The 26169-nt window shown below is 41.3% G+C and overlaps 1 protein-coding gene across 1 annotated transcript in view; it reads left to right on the top strand.

Annotated features, from left to right (window-relative positions):
* The window catches only part of MAN2A1 (mannosidase alpha class 2A member 1), a 58101-nt gene that overhangs the window by 1450 nt on the left and 30482 nt on the right, over positions 1 to 26169 (top strand). The window contains exons 2-6 of the mRNA XM_035099662.2: positions 10533 to 10793; positions 14226 to 14370; positions 16417 to 16588; positions 20965 to 21092; positions 23219 to 23392. Coding sequence (XP_034955553.2) covers positions 10533 to 10793; positions 14226 to 14370; positions 16417 to 16588; positions 20965 to 21092; positions 23219 to 23392 — 880 coding nt within the window. The remainder of the gene's footprint in view (positions 1 to 10532; positions 10794 to 14225; positions 14371 to 16416; positions 16589 to 20964; positions 21093 to 23218; positions 23393 to 26169) is intronic.

The following is a 26169-nucleotide window of genomic DNA, read 5'->3' as shown; positions in this document are numbered from 1 at the left end:
GTCCCAAGGCACAACTGTTTTTTCTTTGCAAACTCTTATTTTTCTCACCGTTCATATTACCCCTTATTCTCCAAAGAACTCGAAGGCAAAATACATGGGAGTTGCCTTGTTCTTTTTTCTAAACAAAAATTATTTGGCATACTTCAGGCCGTGTGTGTGAGGCTGGACTGAGGCTGCCAAGGAAGCTGTGAGCTAGGTTTCCATGTTTGAAGTCCATTGTAGTTACATTACACTATCGAGTTACTTGCTTGTAGCTAGAAAGTTAATACAGTGTGAAAGCATAGAGCTTATTTTCTAAACACACCTTGGTTTATGATTTGTACTTTACTTGATTTGTACTTGGCATATAAGATCAGGAAATCCCAACACGTTCCTGGCTCGGATCAAGTCACCTGAAAGAGTTATGTCATGGTGAATAATTTCCCCGGGATATGAAACTTAGGGTGCGCTTGCTTCTGAGACAGGTAACTTTGGCACAGAGAGGTGTGCCTTTGAACTGGATAAACGAGGCCTTTCAACTGCTTAACAGGTTAGAATGTACCGCTGGAAAAGAATTGAAATTAGTATCTTATATCAGTAGGAAAGAGCTTATTTTATTTAAACCAGCTTTTCTTGCAGATCTTGGCCTAATGCTCAGAACTGTAAAACTTAACGCGGGTTGTGTAACAAAGCAAGTGTATTTCAACGTTTAGTACAGGGCTGGGGGGGGGAATCTTGCTCTTTTCCAGCTCTGCGGCTCTAAGATTTCCAAATTCCTATGCTATTAAGTAAAGTATAGTTACCAAAGACTGCTAGTAAATCTATCCTCTCTTGCGTAATCCGTGCTTTAATATGCACATTCTAGAAAGTGGTGACCCTTGCCTTTATGGAGCACAGATATTATGGAAATGATAGGTTTCTAAAGTGTTTAGTGCTTTGATTTTTTTAAAAAGCTGCTTAGAAAGTTTTCCTGTGCAACAGTATGCCAGCACGCTAGGTTGCATAGGAAGAAGGCCTTTGGAAGCTGTTGAAAAGAGTTGTGACATTTCCTGGTTTTGCGTTTGAGCGAGCCTTAGCTCAGCAGTGGCTTGAAAATAGAGGGTTTTCCAGTTACTCCTAGTAACTTTTGTGGTGTGATTATCTCACCACAAAACACGTTAAAATCAATAGTTGCTGCCACTTACTGAGGGAGCAGTATGGATTATTACTACTTCAGTTAAAAGATCCAGTTAGGGTACTGGGTTGCAAGTATTCCACTTTTGGACCCTCTCAACAGCCATCTTCCCTCCCTAAAGGGATAATGATCAGTCTTTGCTGAACAGATAAAGCACTCATGTGAGGTGGCAAGAGCCTAGTTTAGAAATCTCTTCAGATCAAGTTTCCTTAACCAAGAAGATCGTTTTATTGTTTAAAACAAAACATTAAAAAATGCACTTGGAGAAATAAAGGTAAAATGCAATTCCTTGTTTAAAACGTGCCTCTCAATAAAATGTGTTAGACAGATGTTTATGCTTGCCTGGTTACAGATCCAGAGCAAAAGGCAGTAATAATTCTTATTCAAATTCAGGACCTTTCTATTTGGCAGAAGGGTACAGTGTAGTATTCATTAGTTCATCATTAAGCCTCCTACAATATCCTTGGTTGTATACTTGGCTGTGAACTAGCCCCGGGGCAGGATCTGATCTTGAATGGCAGACCAGGGCAAGTTCCAGCTTGTCTTCACAGACAGTATGGCATCTGGGGTGTTCTGATACTGTCTAGAGTGTCAGCTTAAGAAACACACACACAGTTCGCCCTTTGAAAAATAGGCAGGCTGGCCTCAGCAGATGCAGACTCAAAGCGATCATATTTAACTCAGATGGCGTCATATATTCCTAACACTACAGATAACTTAATTGCCTCGAACACTTGTTTCTTCAGTATCCCAAAGTTTTTTTTGCAGGGAGGAAATGTGTGTTAAGGCATGTGAAGTAGTTCCTTCTTACCATATGTATGCGTAGTGTCAAACAAAAGGACATTGTTTAGTGCTTCCGTCATGAAACTCAACATGTGTACAAGGTGGTGTACTTTGGGTGGTCCTCCACCAAGGCACTGCCCAGACCAAAATAGACTAGATAACAAGTATTTCTTTGGTTCTATTCTATGTAGATTCTGGACATTTTAATTGGAAGTTAAATTCAGTGTGTTGACATGTGGTTCTCCAATATGTGTTGGTTGAAATCTAAAGATTAGGATTTACGAAGTGCTGTTTTTCTAGAGGGAAGCGGGTGGCGCTGTGGTCTAAACCACTGAGCCTAGGGCTTACCGATCAGAAGGTCGGCGGTTCGAATTCCCGCAACAGGGTGAGCTCCTGTTGTTCGGTTCCTGCTTCTGCCAACCTAACAGTTTGAAAGCATGTCAAAGTGCAAGTAGATAAATAGGTACCGCTCCAGCGGGAAGGTAAACGGTGTTTCTCTGCGCTGCTCTGGTTTCACCAGCAGTGGCTTAGTCATGCTGGCCACATGACCCGTAAAACTGTCTGCGGACATACGTCTGCTCCCTCTGCCAGTAAAGTGAGATGAGCGCCACAACCCCAGAGTCGTCTGCGACTGGACTTAACTGTCAGGGGTCCTTTACCTTTACCTTAATTTTTTTAGAAAAAGAGGTGCTGGGACTCAACATGGTCTCCTCCCTCATTCTCTTAGAATGGCCATGGTGCCCACCTGAGAGATACCGGAACTGAGTTCAGGAGAGTTCAGGAAGAAAAAAAAAGCCCTGGATTTACGGCCTGTTAGTATGCAGAGTCAGGCATATTTTAAAATATTCAATGAGACTAGTGGATTTAAGTAAACCTAATTCTTCATAGGATTGGGCTATTAATATGTAAGTGCTGGAAGAACACAGTCCTGGTATCTGCAGAGTTTACTGACTGGAATGAGTTTGTCTCTTGCTGCATCAGTTTGTCACTTCTTTCAGACTAAGGATTAAAGCCTTCCCAACCCAAAGGGACTTCTACACCAGCGTTTCTCAACCGCTGTTCCACGGCACACTGCTGGCTGGTGTGCCGCGACGTGCGGCGATGAGAAGGGCGATTTGCATTGTCACGTGCCGGGCGGCTGCCAATAATCAGCGCTGACCCGCCGGAAAGGAAGCCAGTCGGGTCACGATGCGGGGCGAGCGCAGCTCTCAACAGCCAACACCACGGGAGGGTGGTTTTAGACAAACTTAAAGAAGCTGGCTAGATGAGCTCAACCTGAAACTTGCTGAGCAAAGGATTGTGCTGGCAGAGAAATCAGCGGCTTGTGAAGCCTTATTACAGGAGATTGCAACCAACACAGCAATTGGCAAGTGTTTCTTACAGTCATAATTATATAGTCAATATAGGGCGGCACAGAGTTAATTTTTTTAACTTTTTTAATGGTGGTGTGCCTCGTGATTTTTTTCATGGAACAAGTGTGCCTTGGCTCAAAAAGGTTGAGAAACACTGTTCTACACATCCTTTCCATTCACAGCCAATTGTGTGTGATCTAGTGCCCACTGCTACACAAATATCCAGAGACTGAGGGTCGTAAGTGGAATGGCATGCATGTCTTAGACCCAGGAAGCTTCCTGGTGTACCCATGTAAGACTCTAGTGGTGCTGTGCTGCGGCCCTTTCCCCTAAAGAAAGGAAACGAATGTTTAAGAAACTAATTCTAAAGGTCCTGAAGTTTTTAAGTGTGGACAAAATGAAATAAAACCCCAAAATAGCAGACGTCCTGCTACAGGTTTACAGCATAATACAGTACTGTATGTACATAATTCAGAATGGGAAAGGGTGAGGACATTTGGGGGGGGGGGTAAGCAAGTTCAGGCACCAGTCATTACACAATACTTGATTTTTTTTAAGTAGGAAACTTGACTTAAAGTCACTTCAGTTTAAAAATCAATATGTACTGATCTGATACTTTGGCTTTGGGGGTAGAGTTCAGTTAAGTACTCCTCAGCAAACTGAATCGGTGGAGATGGCAAGGCAGCTCCTCACATTACAGAGTAAGATTGGGCCTTCTGTCTCACTGCCATGGGTCAACATCAACATTTTGGCATGATTGAAGGACACTTGAAAAGACAATCCACATGAGGCAAGGCAGATTAAATGCGCTTTTCCTGTAACATCTGAGGAGAATTTAGCATAGGGGCCTGGTTTGCACATTCACAGTAAACCATAGTTAGTGGGTTTAATTTGAACACATATTTATGGTCTGTCTTGCTCCCTCCCTGCTAGTACTGGCTCTGTGTTACATCTGTAGTGTTGCTGCCAACGAAACAAACAAAACCGACAGAATTGTTCTGGTGTTCACTGACGCAGAGCTCAGGTTCTTAAAAATAAAACAGCAGCACCTAGTTCCTCAAAGCTAAGTAACTCAAAATCAGCCTGCAGCACAACATTGTTTTTTAATTCTTTCTGTATCCATGTCGAACATTTGTTTTGAGCCTTCCAAAGTTGGACGTAACAGTAATCCGGGGGTCATGGTTTGCTTCATCTGCACATAAGCAGGAAGAAGCAAAAATGCACTTTAAAACTTTTTACCCTGTGTTATCAGTGTTCTACTACCTGTTATCAAACGTGCAAACGTTTTGCAAACTTTACAGAACAGACACAATTGACCCAGGGTGGTGTAATGCACAGGCTTGTTCTGTCACATGCAGAGCAGATCTCCCTCTGTGTCTCTCTCTCTTGATATACCGTAGTTGAAATATCAAAGAATAAGACTATCTGGGTGTTCAGTGGTTTCCTGGTTGAGCAAAGTTATTCCAAAGGATGAGACTCCTTTCCTGTGCATTTTTTTAATTAACCCATCCAAGCATGCAGCTGAAAGTTGTTAGAAGAGCAATGAAAAGTATGACTTGTGTTTGCAGAAGGAGTCAGCTCTGACTTTCAATACCAAAACAAGAGATTACCAATTGACTTATGGGCTGCAAGCTGAATCTTGCTAGATCTGTTAGTGGGAAAGCAGATCAATGTTTCTATAACACAGCACTCGCCAACAGCTCAAAAGATAACCTCAAGGCATTTTGGCCTTAAAGTCTACATGGCACAAAATGCCTAGCTCTGTTTGAATATGATCCTCCCTGGAAAGTTTTGAGCCCTTTTTAGATTTATTGAACAATGTGACACTTGGCATAAATGCCATGAAATAATCAGTTAAGTGTGGCTTTCCTTAAATCTAAACTTCTTCATTTAAACAAAGTGACTCTTTGGTTTTCTGAAACAGTATCTGAGTGAAGCTAAAGTTTCAAAAATATAAACAGTGTTGTCATTACTGTTTAGATGGAAATTTCCAAGTAGTCCAAAATTCATCTGCTAATTACTGGCTTGGGATGCAAATCATGCCTGTTTTAGAAAAGCTTGCATTGATTACCAGTCTGGGCCCAATTCAAGGTGCCCACGTTAGTGTTTGAAACCCTAAACGACTTGGGCGCCAAATATATGAAAAACCACCTCCTTCCTTACAGACCCTCTTGAGTATTAAGACCAGCAGTGGGAGCCCTCTGGGTAGTTCCACCTCCCTCAGATGTTGGGCGGAAAAAGGTATATTATGTGTGGCAGATGTGTCTGGCATCTTCATTATGCAGCTTTTATTGTATGATAAACATGCACCTCTTTGCCCTGACCTTTAATATGTGAGATAATGTGTTTTCAGGGCCTACCCTATTCCTATGGCTGGGCTTTGTTCAGACAGCTTTTAATGTTGATTTTTTTAGATTGTTGTAACCCATCTTGTGACTTGCTGGTGAAGTTCAGACTGTAAATATTAATAACATTGCAGTAACAACATAATCTGTTGTACTGTTCATAGAATCATAGAATTGTAGAGTTAGACGGGACCACGAGGATCATCTAGTCCAGGGGTCAGCAAACTTTTTCAGCAGGGGGCCAGTCCACTGTCCCTCAGACCTTGTGGGGGGCCGGACTATAGTTTGAATTTTTTTTTGAACGAATTCCTATGCCCCACAAATAACCCAGAGATGCATTTTAAATAAAAGGACACATTCTACTCATGAAAAAACATGCTGATTCCCAGACCATCCGCGGGCTGGATTTAGAAGGTGATTGGGCCGCATCCGGCCCCCGGGCCTTAGTTTGGGGACCCCTGATCTAGTCCAACTCTTCTGAATCTTTTGCCAAATGTGGCAAAATCTCCCAAAGGACAGTGTAGCCATCTCCTAACCTTAGTTGGAGCTTAGGAGCATGTTGTGGGGGCTCACTCTTCCTTTTGTCTGATCTGTCATTTCCCATGCAAACTTCCCCTTCCCTAGAGGGGAAGACTTGGGAGATCTGAATTTATATGTCTGCCAGTGTTAGACGCTCAGATATATGAGCTAATTGCGAAATGGCACCTTAAACCTAGGTTACAGCTGCCACAACGGAATGTCTAGACACTTTTTTTTAAAAAAAATGAAATTGATGATGATGATTCGTTTCATTTCTATACCTTTCTATATTTTAAATAAAAAAATCTCCTAGCAGTTTACAACACATTAAATAAAACAATTTGGTATAAAACAAATATAAGCTTCAATAAAAATATTTCAAATCCTTCCCCAAGTGACATTTTGCTTTCCCCATAATTTATTTACCTACTTCATTTATATAGCTGCTCCTAAGCAGAAGTACTCTAGGAAGCCAGTATGGTGTAGTGCAGGCTTCCTCAAACTCAGCCCTCCAGATGTTTTGAGACTAGCATTCCCATCATCCCTGACCACTGGCCCTGCTATCTAGGGATCATGGGAGTTGTAGGCCAAAAACATCTGGAGGGCCAAGTTTGAGGAAGCCTTGTGTAGTGGTTAGTGTTGGACTAGGAGATCAGGGTTCAAATCCCTACTCAGTCATGAAGCTCACGGGTTACCTTGGGCCAGTCATAGCCTCAGCGTACCTCACAGGGTTGCTATAGGTATTAACAGGAGATGAGTACTCCTTGCAGAAAAAGGTGAGATATAAATGCAATAAATATGCCCTTCTGCTTACCTTTTTAAGAAAGCTGGAGGGGCCAGCCAGATGGAGATGTCAGTCGCCAACTTGGCATCCAGAGATCTCCACGTGTTCGCAATTTAACCTGCGCAAGTCGCAAAATACGCCTAGCGCCCGGGGAATTTTTAACATTTAATTGTCTGCTCAGCTATTAAGGTCACTTGGTAAGGTAAAGGTAAAGGGGCCCCTGACCATCAGGTCCAGTCATGTCAGACTCTCGGGTTGCGGAGCTCATCTCGCTCTATAGGCCGAGGGAGCCAGCATTTGTCTGCAGACAGCTTCCGGGTCATGTGGCCAGCATGACAAAGCTGCTTCTGGCGAACCAGAGCAGCGCACGGAAATGCCGTTTACCTTCCCGCTGGAGCGGTCCCTATTTATCTACTTGCACTTTGATGTGCTTTCCAACTGCTAGGTGGGTAGGAGCTGGGACCGAGCAACGGGAGCTCACCCCATTGCAGGGATTCGAACCGCCGACCTTCTGATCAGCAAGCCCTAGACTCAGCGCCACCTGGGTCCCTAAGGTCACTTGGTAGTATTTTGCAGATCATTTTTATCAGATAAATTGACTCTGATAACTGAGTTTTGGATACCCAGAACTCTACATTGCTTCAGTGCTCCCCACAGCTGGGAGGGGGCGGGAAGCCCATGAGTAAAGTATAATTATGATGAGAAGGAAGCAGTTCCTCTTCTAAAGCTAATTTTTATCTGTTGCAGCAAAAACAACAGTTTTGCATCACAAAGCCAAAGCTTTTTATTACGGTGTGAGATTTCAAGGAAGTGGACTGTAGGGGTATGTGCCATAGTAAGTTTATTATCATTAGGTGCTCTAAGAGTCTTTCATTTTTCTCCTAAAGCTGTTATATTCTTAAAGTATCTGATATCCCAAAATGTTGCTAAAGAATGAAAGCCTTCAGTCCTCTGAAAATCCATAATTGCAAATACAAAGAATTCAAGTTTTGGATTGTTTGAGATGCAACTATGAATTAATTGAGGTTGTGAGGTTTCAAGAAATACTCAGTAAATTTTATATCTGATCCTTCTGTTTGAAGAAAAGCAGGGACCAACTTGCATGTGGTTGCAAAACATTACTTTTATAGCCAAATATCATATCTGTGTTTCCTGGAATCATTTGTTCAGGTGTTCCAAAATTATGGTAATAAAGTAATAGATTTGAAATGCACACCGCTCACTCATTGTCTTAACTGGAAGTGATTTTGTTGTTGTATAATTTTCAGGGACTGCTGAGATTAGAATGTTTTAGATAATTTTGGCCTTAGACATTTGGTTAATGTACCACCAGGGGGCATGAAGTGACACTTCAGCGCTTTATCTCTTTTTCTTTCTTTTTTTTTAAAAAAACTTTCTCACTTCTGCCATAATATTTAATTGCTTTCAGATGTTCGGCTTTGCAGATGCCAAAAAGAATACTGCGAACCTTTGTATCCCCCCCCCCAAATCTGTCACATCAAAGGAATGATCTAATCAGCAACTAGTGTAGCTTGTAAACCTGATAAAAACTGTAACATTTGAATGGAAAGGAACATTTGAATGAGCATTCCTTTTAGAAAGCAGCTCATTCAGACAGAAGCTTAAATGCAACTGTGTATTAAGTAAGACAGAAAATAAAGGAGCTAGCTGCAAATGATCTAGACTGGGGGAAAGACAACAACCCACAGGATTCCTGCAGAAATACTAATACTAATAAACAGAAATGCTCCAAAGGAGAATTTATATGCTGTTGAATGGATTAGCATTACTGTACCTGGTATAAAACAGGATGTATTGTCCTTCGGTAGATAGAATTCGAGTTTTAGCTGGTTCGACGTGTGTTCGTGTGCATTTTCTGTTGTGGATTTTGGGCAGATCACTGTCTTTAAACTTTCTTTTTTTAAAAAAAAATTTTTTACTGGTTTTTACACAAGTTTTCCAAACATAACATCCCATCTTATACAGTATAACAAACCTTTGGCTACCACAGCCTAGGACGTCCGTCAACCATGACTAATGGTTTTCTAGCTTTCTTTCTGATTTTGCATTTTATTTTAATATAGTTATTGCTATGAAATCCAAATCATAAATAAACTCCTCCTTAGTCCTTTTTCGCAATAATTCATATAGTTCTGCTTACAAAACTTCTTGCAACCCTACAAGCGATGTCAGTTGATTACAATTGTCTTTCAAATATATCATAAATTTCTTCCAATCTTTCAGGAATGTCTGGTCTTGGTGGTTCCAAATTTTCCCAGTTAATTTTGCCAACTCGGCATAGTCCATCAGTTTCATCTGCCGCTCTGCTTTTGTTGGCACTGTCTTCAAACTTTCGGTCATCAGTGAATTAAAAGTTACTGTTTTAGATTGTTGTGGCAAATGTTAAAACTGGTATATAAACAATCGTTTTACATTTACATAACACCTGCTAATGCTAACACCTGTTATGGCTCTGCATTTTTCCTCAGTAGTTGGTTAAATGATCCTAGTCTAGACCAGTTTGTAACTAATATTTTGGTGACAATCCGCTTGACGGCAGCTGTTGGACATTGAACAACAGTTGCCATAGCAAGGAATGCACTGGAGAAGTTACACTTTTCTGCACAAATTAGTGCCTTTTGGGAAGGCAGCATACGTGACACAAGCAATAGCACAAGGGAAGATACAGTATATGGAAAAACTCCCAATAAAACAGGAAGGAAGTATCACCTGCTTCCCAGAACATTGATGGTGTGGATAAGCCTCAGCTGGTTGAACTTGTTCTTTTGCTCTCCTGAAACTTTTTCCAGTTCCTCTTGAAAATGGGTTATTAAAATTATATGTCATAAAGAAAATGTCTGCATATTAATGAAAATATTAGACCAGGGGTGGCCAACTCCCAAGAGACTGTGATCTACTCACAGAGTTAAAAACTGGCAGTGATCTACCCCCTTTTTTGGGTTCAGGTCAAAGTTGTTTAGCTTTTTTTTAGGAAGGAGGAAGGTCCATTGGGGGGGGGTCCCCAGGTCAATTTTGTTGAGTTTTTTCAGGGAGGAGGTAAAATGTTGAGCTTTTTTTAGGGGAGCCACAGTTGTTCAGATTCTTTGAGGGGAGCCAATGATCTACCAGCGATCTACCACAGACGTCCAGTGATCTACCGGTAGATCACGATCTACCTGTTGGACATGCCTGTATTAGACCATCTTTTATTACCTTTTGCAGCAGGCTACAGAAACTTTTATCAGGTCTTGACTTAATAGGAAGACAAGTTCTCAGATACACTTTTAGTTGAAAACATGACTGAAAAGAATTGAAAAGATAAAATTTGAAAATGTCTGTCTCTTCACTTGATTTGTAACAGATTTGTGCAGTGTGCTTTCTTGCTGTTATTTTTTAATTAAGACTTTTAATTATTGAAGAAAACAGTCTTCATTATTTTAATCTTTTTTCTGAGGAAGTTTTCTTTGGTCATCAGGGGCTCCTTTCCATTTCTTTTCCTTTGGACTCTGAAGGCCTGTGAGCTTCATTCAGTACAAGTGGAATGTGAAATACAGTAGCTTGCGCATTTGAAGGACTAATGTTGTGCCTCTCCCCAGGGTCAGCTTTCAATACTGCAAGAGAAAATAGACCACCTGGAGCGCTTATTGGCAGAAAATAATGAAATAATTTCAAACATAAGAGATTCTGTGATCAATTTGAGTGAATCTGTCAAAGATGGACAGCGTGCTCCAGAGGCTATAAACTTCAGTCAAGGGAACTTCTCTGAGCTGTCACCTCTTGCCACTATGTACCTTTCAGTTGACCCTGAAGATTGTCAGTTTGCATCAAAAAGTGGAAGCCAAGCTTCAGATGTACAGGTAAGAATATAGTGAATCACTACTAGGGATGTGCTGAGTATTTAATTTCATTCCTTTCAGTCTCACTGGGTGCTCAGTCCTAGCTTAATCCTGTTTGTGCAGGTTTTTCTTCTTTAAGAATGTGCAGAAAGTCCACATTTAAACTACAATTCTTGTATATACTTTTTACATAAAATACACCCATCCATGAAATATGCATTTTGTGCAGATCCTTTGCATACCAAAAAGAAGTGTGTAATACAACTGGAAGCTCCCCCCCCCCCCCAAATCCTCAGCCAAAATCAGGAAAGCAGACAAGGCTAATTCCTCCCCCATTCCTAACTATTACGGTACTAAGCTTTTTAAAGTGGGCCCTTAAGTGAGTTTCCCAAACAACTTAGTTGACTTGCAGGTTAATCAAACAACACTTGACTGTAAGTTATACTTAAAGTCAGTGGGGCTTAAAAGAAAAGGTGGCTGTGTTGCAGCCTGAGGGATGTTTTGTTCAGTTCTTCAGTTTTAAGGAATTGCCTCATTCTTTGCAGGTGGAATATGAGTGGATAACTGGTCGGTACTCTTGGTTCATCTAAGAAACGAGAGGTCATGCGTGGTGTGGCATTATATATGGTAGTTGCAGCATTCTCTTGACATGAGTCAACAGTGTGATGCAGCAGCTAAAAAAGCCAATGCAATTCTGGGCTGCATCAATAGGAATATAGCATCTAGATCAAGGGAAGTAATAGTACCACTTTATTCTGCTCTGGTCAGACCTCACCTGGAGTACTGTGCCCAGTTCTGGGCACCACAGTTCAAGAAGGATACTGACAAGCTGGAATGTGTCCAGAGGAGGGCAACCAAAATGGTCAAAGGCCTGGAAACAATGCCTTATGAGGAACGGCTTAGGGAGCTGGGTATGTTTAGCCTGGAGAAGAGAAGGTTAAGGGGTGATATGTTTAAATATATAAAAGGATGTCATATAGAGGAGGGTGAAATGTTGTTTTCTGCTGCTCCAGAGAAGCGGACATGGAGCAATGGATTCAAACTACAAGAAAGAAGATTCCACCTAAACATTAGGAAGAACTTCCTGACAGTAAGAGCTGTTCGACAGTGGAATTTGCTGCCAAGGAGTGTGGTGGAGTCTCCTTCTTTGGAGGTCTTTAAGCAGAGGCTTGACAGCCATATGTCAAGAATGCTTTGATGTTGTTTCCTGCTTGGCAGGGGGTTGGACTGGATGGCCCTTGTGGTGTCTTCCAACTCTTATGATTCTTTGTACTTTGGAATGATTGTTCCCATAGAGTATTTTTCTATTGGTATTTTAAAAGATAACATTAAATGCAAATTGCATTTAAAAACTAAACTTAAAATCTGAAAAGCTATAACATGGATGTTAAAATGTTTTAAGATATGAAGATACTGAATAATGAGAGGTCTGCAAGCTCAAAAGATTGAGCCAGGTTGCTGGTGTGGAATTAGCCTTGTTTGGTGTTATAAGGCCTTTCCTTTTTCCTTTTTTTTGTAAATAAAGCACTGCTTGAGTCCAACAGCCAGAAATTTGACTGTTTTCCCCAGGTCATTATGTAAATGTCTGCTTTTGTTGGCATTTTAGCTCTTGGCCTTGTGAATGCGCCTGCTATCCTTTCTCAGCTTCTCGGCTTCTTTTCTTTCTCCGACCTCTTTTTTTCTTTCTTTCTGGACAGTTTTCTTTCCCATCCATCATATTCAACACTCCTCCCCCCTTTTTACTGTGGTCCATTAACTGCCCAGGTATCTGCTGCTGCTTTTCGTAGGCCACAGCATCTTATTAGGGTTCCTTGTTTAGACCCTTTCTGTCTCCAGTCAGAGCTGCTCAGTCAGTGACAGCCAGGTGACTTTTCCAACCCAAATATTAAGAAAGTTTAGGTGATTATTGACGGAGGCTTCTTCGGCATAAATACAAAAATATCACTGCATTACTGTAGAGATGAAAGCCACTGTGGTAAGATCATCACCATACAAATCCCCCAAAGGGGAAGATAATTCTAGTTGCATTGAATGGAATTCATTGATATCTGGTCAGCATCTCAGCAGTTGCAGTTAATATCAGTTATGCAAACCCTGTTTTTGATCCGAAAGACATTATTCTGCAACAGAATACTGATACGCAACTGCGTGCTTTGCAAGGTTTAGATAGGATTTTAGTTTGTAGGACTGAAGATTGATGCCCCGCTGTACCATTTTTATTAAAAAAAAGAGTGTAGAATGCATTGTGTTCTTTTGTTCACTTACTGTAAGGCAGGCATCCCCAAACTTCGGCCCTCCAGATGTTTTGGACTACAATTCCCATCATCCCTGACCACTGGTCCTCTTGGCTAGGGATCATGGGAGTTGTAGGCCAAAACATCTGGAGGGCCGCAGTTTGGGGATGCCTGCTGTAAGGTGTAATAGTTGCTTGCTTACCTTTGAGCAGGTTTTGTGGGAAAGGTAAGCCATAGTTGCAGAATCAAATGTGTCAAATCAAGAAAAAGCACACATATCAGCTCACTGTGTTAATACCTGATTTTATACAGCCTGGGGCTTGTAATTATAGTGGGTTATTAAGACTCATGTGATGGCACACTTAAAAAACAAATCCCAGCATAAAGACAGCAGGTTACTCTTGCTAGAATACTTTCTTTCGTGGGACAAAGGGAGCTCAAGGAAATGAAAGCAACTAAACATGTTTTTAAGACAGAAAATATTTACCTCCTTATTAGAGACTGGTTGCGGGGTGGGGTGGGGGACCTCCGTGCTGCAGCTTACCTTGAAAGTGTTTTCAATAAGTCTTCAATAAATATTAGACATATAAAAGTTTTTTTTAAAACATACTGTAATTGGGAACTTGCTGGTGTGTGCTGGTATCTGCTGTTTTGTTAGCTTTTCTCGTACAGTCGTACCAGTCAAATGGAATCCGTTCTGTTCCAGAAGTCCATTTAACTTCCAAAACGTTCAAAAACAAAACCACTGCTTCTGATTGAGCCAATCAGAAGCCGCGGAAGCCCCGTCAGGCATTCGGGTTCCAGAAGAACGTTCGCAAACCGGAACACTCACTTCCGGGTTTGCTGCGTCCAGGAGCCAAAACATCTGAGTTCCAGGGTGTTTGGGAGCCAAGGTATGACTGTAGTGGTATTTGATGCCTTGTTCTTGTGCAGAAAGGCATGCAGAAAGTGGGGTTGTGGTGATTATTGATCACATTCAGTAGGGGCAAAGTTTCAATTAAATAACTTAAACAGATACTTTGCTCAAAGTATTCCATGTAAATTCTCATTTGAATAAAGAACATAGACAAATTTTCAGTGTGAGTTTTTTCCCCTTACTGTTTTTTTTAAAAAAATAATAATTTGCAACTGACTACAGCCTTGCCTTTGTAAGTGCGGAACTGTGCACTTCAACCACTTAATGTGTTCTCATGTAACCTTTTTTCTTCATCCACTTTAGATGCTAGAGGTCTATGACATTCTTCCTTTTGATAATCCAGATGGTGGAGTTTGGAAACAAGGATTTGATATCGCCTATGATGAACACGAGTGGGACAGCGAACCTCTTCAAGTTTTTGTTGTGCCTCATTCGCATAATGATCCAGGTAATACAAAATTCTGAAAGGATTTGGAGATTTATTGCATGGTAGTTGCCATCTCTATCTGCTGGGCCTTGAATGTGGCCCTTGACATTCTTTCTTTGTAGGACATGTTTTATCACTTGTCGGGCAATAGCACAAGCATACTCTAAAATCCAGAGCCATTTGATTCTTTGGATAAGACCAGTAAGTTTATTTAAGGAACAGACAGATTGAGAAATGCTGAGAACCCAAAGCTTGCATGGGAAACATGCCATTATTATTATTATTTACATAAAACAAAAAGGGCTAAAGCTAATATCATATTCCATTGGATAACTGTGTAGTACAGTGGTACCTCGCTAGACGAATGCCTCACAAGACGAATTTTTTGCAAGACGAATGCGTTTTGCGATTTCAATGGAGACTCGCAAGACGAAGTTTCCTATGGCGCGCTTCGCAAGACGAATTTTTTCGTCCCATAGGGTCCCTCGCAAGACGAATTTTTTTATTCGTCTTGCGAGGCACCCTATGGGAAACCGCACTTCAATGCGTTCCTATGGGAGCCGCTTCGCAAAACAAATTTTTCGCTATGCGAAGCGACTTGCAGGACGAATTAAATTCATCTTGCGAGGCACCACTGTACTGTGTTTAAATTGGAACAGAAGATGCAGAAATACAGGATGGGTGATGCTTGATTTGGCAGCAGTATATGTGAAAAGGAGGTAGAAGTATGAATGGCACATAGGCTAAATAGGTCTGCGGCTTGATGCAAGATTGAAAAAGGCTAAGGCAGTTCTAGGTTGCATCAATAGAAACATAAGGCCAGTTTGCAAGAAGGAATCATACTGTTCTATTCTGCTTTGGCCAGATATCACCTGGCTTACTGTGGTGAGTTCTGGGCATTGCAGTTTAAGACAGATATTGACAAACTGGAATTTGTTCAGAGAGGAGGGAAACAGATGGTGAAGGGCCTGGAGAACAAGTCCTATGAGGAGAGGTTGAAGGACTTGGGTATACTTAGCCTGGAGAAGAAATGATTAAAAAGGCAATAGGATAGACATATTCAAATATTTGAAGGGCTGTCACATAGGTGATAGTCAAAATGTATTTTCTGTTACTCCAGAGGGTAGGACCTGAACAAATGGGTTCAAGTTGTAAGACAAAGGATTCAGAGTACAGTGGAACCTCGGGTTGCGAGTGGCACATTCGCAACCCGCAGTGCCGCATCTTTGCACGTGCGTGATGCGATTCGGCGCTTATGCGCAAAGCGCAATTTAGCGCTTCTGTGCATGCACGAGCGCCAAAACCCAGAAGTAACCCGTTCCGGTACTTCCGGGTTCGGCGCGTCCGTAACCCGAAAACGCGCAACCCACAGCGATCACAACCCGAGGTATGACTGTACATGTTAGGGAGAACTTCCTAACCCAGTGTGTTTGCTGCTCCTGGTATTTATTTACAAAGGGATGACCATGCAACTGAACTGACTTCTGTTGGCTCACTTTTTATTATTTCAAAACATGCGCCATTCCCCGTGAGCTTCAGCCATCTTGCAGCATGAGCAGCTAATTTGGTGGCCTTCAGAAGCTGCTCCCATCAGGCTCTGCCAGCATAGCCAATGGTGGGAGTTGTAGATGGTTACACTATTGTTTAGCACAGGCATAGGCAAACTCGGCCCTCCAGATGTTTTGGGACTACAACTCCCATCATCCCTAGCTAACAGGACCAGTGGTCAGGGATGATGGGAATTGTAGTCTCAAAAACATCTGGAGGGCCGAGTTTGCCTATGCCCAGTTTAGCATCATGTTGGTTACCCCTGTATTACAGCATCATTCACCAAGATGCTAGTACCGGTATTACTACCATGACTTTTTGTTTTTGAAGTGCTAAAAAGCAACAAGATATATAGATTCACTTAATTTTTCTCTCTCTGTGTGTATGTTTGTCACTGCCAGTCTGCAAACTGCTTCCAGTGTAACCTTAAGTGAGGTAAATGACTCTTGACTATTGTTTCTGGTAAATCCTGTATTCTATTTAATTTAGTCAGCGTGTGATCTTTTTATGTTTTAACAGGCTGGCTGAAGACATTTGATGACTACTTTAGAGATCAGACGCAGCATATTCTCAATAACATGGTTCTAAAGCTGCAAGAAGACAAAGGGAGGAAATTTATGTGGTCTGAAATCTCTTATTTTTCCAAGTGGTGGGATGGAATAGATAGTCAGAAGAAAGATGCTGTGAAAAGGTCTGTATATTTTATTTTCTTTATTGTATGTATATGTATATGCCTCCCATTTTGTCAGAGCCCCTAAAGGCAGTTTAGTATTAAACTACATCAATATTAACTATAGCTGTTTTCGTTATTCACAGGTTCATAAATTGTAGTGTTCTAATGTGTTGCTCTATCTGGGATTCCCCCCCCCCCCCCGATACACAATTTAGTGGAATTCCTTAACAGTTAAATCACCAAGCGCTCTAAGATGAACACTTCGGAGCAGAAATCTTAAGTGGTGGCACAACTAATTCTTCAGTGAAATCAGTGTCTTGGGTTACCACTTAAAGAAAAGGGGGAAAAAACCCCAGACCTGCAATAAGGTGGTTATTTGGCTAGCTTTTAAGGTACAGAAATGCCAGTATTCAGCTACTCTAGAAAGTTGTTGAATTAGGCATTTTTCTCCCAACGGTTTTACCGTTTCTTTGCTATTCTCCTTCATGTAGTTGTCACTCATTTGTGTAGCTTCAGCTGAATTTTCTGTTTCTGAAACGGGAAGCATTAACAATGCTGTAGAGAATGTGGCAAGTTGTTGACCGGAGCCTTCCCAATAAGTATTCAAGTGCTTGCCACGGACCAAAGGGCAGGGCAGCGTAGCTTTATTAGCACGGCATACAAGTCAAGTGGGGACAGTTCTTGAGGCTTGATTGACGAGTGTGACTAAATCACAGGACTGGAAAGTGAAAATAGAATGACAAGTGAAAATGAAATTACTGCATCAGATCTGGTGCTCTTAACTCCACAGAGAGATGCAAATTAACATTGTGTTGCTGACACAAAGCATATGGATCAACATTCATTTTTCTTGAAACCCTTTGAAAGAGATTTTGCTTGCAGTATTCATTGGCATGGTATTGTCCCAAATAGTGTTGTCATGATGCATAATTTTTCAATAGTGAGCTTTTATGGCTTAGTATATTTTGCATGCAAAACACGCATATTGGTATTCTGAGTGTTCATCGCAACCTGCTTGGTAACACCTCTAGGTTGATATCCAGAAGCAATGTAGTTCAAGTCAGTAAGAGCCTTTCCAATTAGTGCTTTAAAAAGTTGATGCTGCAACAATGTGTGTGGTGTATTATTATTTTTAATGCTTGGTAGTATTCTTCTGTACGAACTGCCTATCTAGTCCAGCGTTCTGTTTCAGATAGTTACCCGTCACAAGCAGGGTGATGGTGGTGATCATTATGCTTTGTTGTTTGGCCCCAACACTTGGTGGTAATATGATGCTGAATTTCTGATACAGCAACAGGCAGGGAGATTCATTTAGCTATCCTGGCAAATTGTGGTGTGCCTTTTTCATGCCACAAACTTGACTCCTCTTCTCTGTGTTTGCCATTTTGTGCCAAGGAATCATAGAATTGAAGAGTTGGAAGGGACCATGAGAATTATCTAGTCCAACCCCTTTGCAACGCAGGGATCGTTTCCCCAACGTGGGGCTAGAACCCATGGCCCCGAGATTAAGAGTCTCATGCTCTACCAACTGAGCTAGGAGCACAGTACCTTCCACCAAAATCCAGCATAAACAGTAAAGAACGGAAACGCTCGCAGGGACAAGATAAGATGTTTGATCTGTGCTGAGGAAGAGAAGCCTTAGATTAGAAGAAGGACCGGGTGCTGTATACGGCAATGTAAATTCTATTACTGGGGTATCTCTGGATCTCCTTAATGTCTGGGACACTCAGCCTGCCTGCTCCAAAAGTTTTGTGCAGCAATGAAAGAACCTCTTGGGCTACTGAGGGATCCTCACATTCTGTTAAAAATCCTGATAGTCTCAATTAATAATAATAATAATAGTACTAATCAACAAATTATTTATTGATTGTAAGAAAGTCCTCTTTGATACTGCTGTTAATTTATAATGACTTTGTAATTGGCAATTAGACACTTTTGACTTGCATTAAGACACAGATACTAGATCAAAGTGAATTTTCATGTGTGGATTTCACGCTTTAGAACTAACAGTGTAAATATATATACTTTCATTTTTCACGGCCATACAAATTGGAATGTTCAACATTTGTTTCATATTTGTCTGCGTATACGTTATTAGGGCAAAAGTTGATAAAATCTGCAGTGTGTTCCCCTTCAAGCCCATTTTGGGATACACCTTTCCATTGGCTTTTCGTCTATGAATTCTGCTGTCCACACTATACGAGCTACTTTTAGTGGTCATCCTCTTTGAGGAACAAGTACAGTCGTACCTCGGTTTAAGCACACTTCAGTTTGTGTACTTTCAGTTTAATTACTCTGCGGACCTGGAAGTGTTTACTTCCAGGTTCCGTCGTGCACGCATGCACAGAGGCGATCTGCACGCTTCGCGCATGTGCAGAAGCGCTCTATCGGTGCTTCGCGCATGCGTGCTATCGCCGCTCGGATTAAGTACTTTTTGGGTTGTGAATGGCACCCCGGAACCAATTAAGTACTTAACCTGAGGTACCACTATTTTTTTGCGTTTTGGTTTGTGTGGCTCTTTGGGTTTTTTGACTGTGACTTGTTCTTCATTTTATGGGACTGACTTGTGACTGTGGCTTGTGACTTCGTTTCTGTGTCTTGTTTTTGTGACTGTGTGGAACCCAGTTCAGCTACTGGTTGATTGTGTGACTGCAGAAATGGATAAAAGCCCCCCATCCAAACTGACTATCATCAGTGCACATAAGGGGGAAAAGTGTTAATTTTTTTCATCTACAACACCGTCTTATTTATTTTATAGTACAGTACATTGATTATTGCCTTCATTTTATGGATCAATGGTCTCGTTAGACAGTAAAATTCGTGTTAAATTGCTGTTTTAGGGGGTGTTTTTATCGTCTGGAATGGATTAGTCCACTTTCCATTACTTTCAATGGGAAAGTTTGCTTCAGGTTAAGTACGGACTTCCGGAACCAATTAAGTACTTAACCCGAGGTACCACTATATTGAAGGGAATGATGAGGAAGCTTGAGCAAAGAGTTAGCAGGAGCCATCTTATGAATTAAAAACCAGAGCTGGCAGCTGCTTACAGGTTTGAGGGAGAAGGAAGTGGAAAAGGGGCCAACGGAAATTAATTCCTTCTCAATCCTCTTGTTTTTCTTAATTTAGTCCAAGGGATATGGCTTTTAAAACCTGGACATGGGCAGAGGGATGGTTATTCCAGGTGAATTGCCTGTGTCATATAAATAGCTGCTTTATAGAGATAGATTACCTGTCAACCTTTTGTAAACAAACGAGGGAAACTATTGCTAACTCAGGTTAGTACAGCAACTTGAGAATGAAACATCTTTTTATATGGGGTGGGGGGGAGGACAGACAACCCACCGTGTTTAAAATATAGGCACAGTCTGTCAACAGTTGCACTTTATTGAACCCACTGATTTCAGTTACACTGTCTTAATCCCACTGAACATGCCAGCTGCACAACGGAAATACGTTAGGAGTCAAACAGTGCTTAAGTTTGATTTAAGATACTGGCTGTGGCCGTTCTTATTTCGAGAGGGTGCTGTTCAGAGTGGTCAAAGCTGAAGCTTTTAGAGCATTTCGGTTTCTATAGAATTGAGCGTGCAGCTCTTCCAAAGTTTGAGTATAGCAGGTTTTAGACAAGGGGTGAAGAATCTGTTTCACAGGCCAGTCACCCCCAAACCACAGCCCACCTGCCCATCGGCTGATGTCACTGGGCGGTGTCAGTCGATGGGCTAAGGGGAAGGGATTGGACCAGTCACCTTGAAAATAATTTTGTTAGAGAGAAGATTTACCATACCAAGAAAGATGGTTAATTGTGTCTAAGATTCCTAATAGAATCTGCTTCTTAACATTTTACAGAGGGCTAAGAATGGTCTTGTTGCATGGTGTCAGTATTGTTGTTGTTTGTATATAATTTTTATTCAATTTTCTGTTTTACAGTTTAAAATACTCATTTTTACATCCTTAAGATATAAATGACTTCCCTTCTTCTCTTTCCCATGGTTCAGTTTACATATAATAAACCCCTGCATATTTTACAAAAAACTATACCATTCAGTATTCCATTACTTTATCCATCAAAACTTGTTTACACTGTTGAGTTTATCTTAAGGCTGCCAGCGTTTTCAGCTGCACACAATTATTTCCCATATATTCAATAAACGTTCTCCAATCTTCTCTAAACGTATGTTGTTCTTGTTCTCTTATTCTATATGTTAAGTCTGCAAGCTACGCATATTCTGTCAACTTAAGTTACCATTCTTCTTTCACCACAACTTCTATGGCATGGTGAAAGTATTGTTAATATTTAAGTATCATTGCTGCCAGCATTGTATGTTGCTACTCCGGATAATATATTGATTGGAAATAGTTACGTGCATGAATAAAAGTTCAGTAAATATGTTTTTCAGGTTAATTGAAGATGGACAGTTTGAAATTGTAACAGGGGGATGGGTCATGCCTGACGAAGCGTCTGCTCATTATTTTGCTTTAATTGACCAGATGATAGAAGGGCATCAATGGCTAGAGAAGGCACTAGGTGGGTTCATGTAACTTTTGCCTTGTGATTTCATTGTGACAAGGTATTTTATTTCATTAACAGTATTTTAGAAAAAAATGTTTCCCACTAATTAAATGATTGCGTTTTCAATATTGACAAACCACAGTACAGTGGTACCTTGGTTTACAAACTTAATCCGTTCAGGAAGTCTGTTCTTAAACCAAAGCGTTCTTAAACCAAGGTGTGCTTTGCGTGACGAGGTCCCAAGACATCCCCCAAAATGAATTCACACATCACACAGAATTTAAGTTTAAGGTTTTTTTTGGCATAGTTTTGGCCACAACTTTATTTAAATACAACCAATGTGAGTGGTTGCTTAGGCATTGGTTCCGTCTATCTGTCCCCCGCCTGGGACAGAACCGACATCCGCTAGCCAGCGAAGTCAGTAAGGGTAAACACCTATAGGGGAGAGATCAGGAGTTAGGTGTCAGACCCTCAGCTCCCCCAAATGCTCCCAGGGGCTCTTGCGTGGTCCTAGCCCCTTGTTAGGGCTACGGACAAAAGCATGATGAGCCCCTGGATTCCTTTAACGGGATAGCCTTGTAGCAGCAGCATTTTGAGGGGTAGGCACAGCCGATTCCTTACCCCTCCACCAACCAATTTTTAACCAATGCCTAACTGCAACCTTGTGACGATTTGCTACGCTGTAGGCAAAAACCCAATGGCACCAGCCAATCAGCCAAATGGGCAAAATTCCTACTAGGCCCCTGCCCCAAGGCAGGTGACCCCGTGACAGACATAGCAAGGTCAGACACAAAAAACCCTGAAAAGAGGGTGGGCGGGAGATCCATTGCACGCAGCGAAAGTAAAAGACCCACACTGCGTGCATGGAGTTTTAAAGGCTATGGCTGTCAATCAGCAACTCGCAACATCAGTATTGCCCTGCAACAGGAAGGCCCAATCACAACAGTGGCCATCCAAACTAACCCGCCCAGCAACAGGGGTTGTCTTGTCAACAAGTGCTCTCCATGATGGAGAACCCGCTTTCCCATAGCGGCGGGGGATTCTATTTACAAATGGAACACACACAACAGGAAGCGAAACTTGTTCTGCTTCCAAGGCAAAGTTCACAAACCAAAACACCTACTTCCGTGTTTGCAGTGTTCTTAATCCAAGTTGTTCATAAACTAAGCAGTTCATAAACCGAGGTACCACTGTACATGAGTTGCAGGAAAGTTATAAATGACAGTTGTTAGTTATGTAATAGTGTACATTTGATATTGAGTTTTATATGGTGAAGCTCACTTTACCCAGAGATACAGAGGAAGCAGATGTCATTGTGAAAACACTTAAGAGAACTCAGTTAAGTCTAAAACCGTTAATGCGGCAGATTTCTTACCACCTACAGATCAGAATAAATAATTCAGTTACTTTCTGCTATTGATTATTTTTATCCATAGACTGCAGTGGTTTGCCATAGTAATCATTTTAAAATGCTTTCCTGGTCACAATCTATTGTAGTGTAACCCTAATCATGGCTAGCTTCAAAGTGCCCTGCTTAGAAGGGAAAAAAACCCCATGATTGAGCACTAATGGTTAAAATTGGTGCAGACATAATGCTGCACGGTAGTTTTTTTTAAAAAAGGAGGGTGACTTACATGTGGGAGGATGAGCATACTAGTCTCTTAATAATTATTAAGAGATTGCAGTCTTGACATTCCCAATGTGTAATTTGAAACTTAAGCAATAAAACATTGCGTAGAAAGAATCCTTAAAATAAATGCCACTTGAAAAACAACAACTTCAATTAGTAAAGTATAATTGGAGTCCTCTAGACAAGTGGAAGTCATTTTTAGCCATACTGTTTTGTTTTCATTCTTGCATAATTGGTTAGGGGTGCAAGCCTGATGTTTTTGAGACGAGAAAAATATATATATTTATTTTCTGTGAATCCACAGGTGTATAAACAAACACTAGCCGGATTACAAAAGCTCTTCCCTGATAAGTAAATTAAATTTCTGGGTCATCCCCCCTCCTTTAATGTAGTTAAGTGGTAAGGATTTGAGTTTCTGTAGGATGAGATCTTAACTATGCAAGACTAGGTGCACTTTCATTTTTATTCCACTATGGCGTGCATTTTCAACGTGTATTCTTTTTTTTATTAGGAGTGAAACCAAAATCTGGTTGGGCAATTGATCCCTTTGGACATTCACCAACCATGGCTTATCTTTTGAAACGCACTGGATTTTCCAATATGCTTATACAGAGAGTTCATTATTCAGTTAAAAAGCATCTTGCGACCCAGAAGACACTAGAATTTTTTTGGAGACAGAATTGGGGTATGTATTCCTTTTTTGCATGACCTTATGCCAAGAACTGTCATAACGACAAATACTTTGAGACTGAAAGGTCTTGCTTTGACCTGGAACATTTAATAGATAATACAGTTTTCTATGTTGCTATCTTCAGAACTAATTTGTAACTTCAAAATGATTTATAGAACTACATGCAATACACTATTCATCCGATGCACTAGACTTTCGTCTAACGAAAGCTCATACTAGAATAAATTTCAGTTTGTAAGGTGCTGCAGGAATCTTGCTCAGTTTTGCTGAAACACAAAAACACAGATACTCAGAAATGAAAAGATAATGGGCTGGTTTGCACATAATGCTAAACCATGGTTAAGCGCTATGTGATGGAGCCTATGTAAAGCATTGGCTCACATTCTTTTCTCTTGCAGTCAGGAGGAGACCTTCTGCCATGTTTGCTTTCAGTTTCAAATAACCTTGACTTAGTTTTATGGATAAGTCAGGAGTTCTGACTTACAACAGTGGTTAGTTAATGTTTAGCACGGGATAGAGGGAAACGTATGAACATGCTTCTCTCAGGCATGCTGAGGCGCCACCATTTAGAATTAAACCATGGTTTAGTACAGCATTCATACTTCACACTTGCCCAGCGTTAATCTTGCACTGGAATTGCCACACAGGTCTTCATAACTCATTTTTTTTCTTGAAAACTGTGGTGGGTAGTAGGTTAAAATATACAATAATTGTAATCAGGTTGGTCAGTGTTCATTGAAGCCATGTCATGGGGAAGGGATCAGCAGTGGAAAATAGGATTATTTTTGGCATTTCTTTATATTCCTTTTAGCTATTTCCAGATTGCAGGTCACAAGGATGTTAAGGAGTGTTAAATGAGTGTTACTTTTACAGAACTCTGAAAATGCTCAGTGACCTTCAAGAAATTGAATGTGGAGCTCACCTATGTCATATCACATAAAGTACTGAAAGCAGCACCTTAAAGTTTGAAAAGCCAGGAGTGGTTATGTAATATAGCTATTTAAAGCTCATACTGGCAAACAAAGAGATGCTTTCTTTGTCCTTAGTGATTGTAGGAATAATTGGAGTTTGCTTTGGAAAACTGAAGATGGAAAGTGTTTCAAGCAATTCTTTCTATTTGAGACAGAGGCAAAGGTTATACCGTACTTAGAGAGGGAAACAAATGTTGGAAAGTGGCCTGCGCTAAAGTTGCCATATTTTAAAAAGTAAAAATCAGGGCACCCCGAAAGTTGACTTGCCTAACATCCAGGACAAAGGGCTGCTTTTCGAAAATTCCCCCGGATGTCAGTTCCACCTTTGAAAATCCTGGTAATGTCCAGGAAAATCCAGACGTATGGCAGACCTAGCCTGGAAACTATTTGGCACCAGAAAAATGTCTTATTAAACTTAATCCTCCATTGCTGTAGTTGTTTCAACTATATTTGGCATGTTCAGTTTATGTAAGGAAATGTAGTGTCCCGAATTCTTTGTACAACATACGTGCCAATTTCAAAGTTTGGCATATACAGTGCTACCTCTACTTACGAATTTAATGCGTTCTGAACGCACATTCGTAAGTCAAAAAAAATTGTAAGTCGAATCCCATAGGAATGCATTGGGAGAAAAAATTCGCAAGTAGAAGCAACCCTATCTAAAAATTTGTAAGTAGAGTTATTCGTAAGTAGAGGTACCACTGTACAACAAGAACTAATAAGCAAAGCATTTAAATGCACACAGCGTATTGTTAAGCAATACTACAAGGAATCCCAAGGCCAACGTACAATATATAATTAAGGGATTTAAAATTATTCAACAAGTGAGATTATGATTGTATCTGTGGCTCAAAAAAGTGTGGTAATGGCTCTAAACAGATTTATTTGCCAGTATTCTTGTTCAGCAGGCAAATTTTTTGACATTGCTATGAAAAAAATCCATTGAGTAAAACTGGATGGTGGAATTGATCAAAATTTAGTTTACCCTATTTTGGGGGTGGCGCTGTGGTCTAAACCATTGAGCCTCTTGGGCTTGCCGATCAGAAGGTCAGCGATTCGAATCCCCATGACAGGATGAGCTCCCGTTGCTTTGTCCCAGCTCCTGCCAACCTACCGTAGCAACTTGAAAGCATGCCAGTGCAAGTAGATAAATAGGTACCACTGTTATGGGAAGGTAAACGGCATTTCCGTGCGCTCTGGTTTCCGCCAGTGTTCGGTTGTGCCAGAAGCAGTTTAGTCATGCTGGCCACATGACCCAGAAAACTGTGGACAAACGCCAGCTCCCTTGGCCTGAAAGCGAGTTGAGCGCCGCAACCCCATAGTCTCCTTTGACTGGACTTGTCAGGGGACCTCCGTACAGGGAGCCTCCGCCTCTCCTGTTGACCAGCACTTCGCCCAGTGAGAGCAGCAGCAGCGGGTCAGGTGGGGGGAATGAGGAAGTTAGTGAGTTGGAGGCGTCAGGGCTCGGCTATGCTAGAGAGCCATTGCAACGCCATGACCAACAGGTGGAGGTGAACAGGCAGCCCCTTCCAGCACCTGAATTAGGGCGCGCGTAAGGTCGGGAGGAGGCGTTTCGGGGTGCCCAAACTCTTATGCTGGGCACGTAACAGGAAACGTCCACTCCCGGATTTTGCGAGTGACTGAGAGGTCATGTTTTCTGCTATCTCTGCACTGTAAACACTATGCACAATAAAACTCTTAAAGACAGAGCGGACCTGGGCGTCTTTACTCAAGAGTTGCCGCAACAGCACCATTACTGGACTTAACCATCCAGGGGTTCTTTACCTTTACCTTTTTTAC

This window comes from Zootoca vivipara, chromosome 11, assembly GCF_963506605.1.
Source record: "Zootoca vivipara chromosome 11, rZooViv1.1, whole genome shotgun sequence".
NCBI lineage: Eukaryota > Metazoa > Chordata > Lepidosauria > Squamata > Lacertidae > Zootoca > Zootoca vivipara.
Note: the sequence above shows the minus strand (reverse complement) of the source record. Positions and strands in the feature narration are given on the sequence as shown.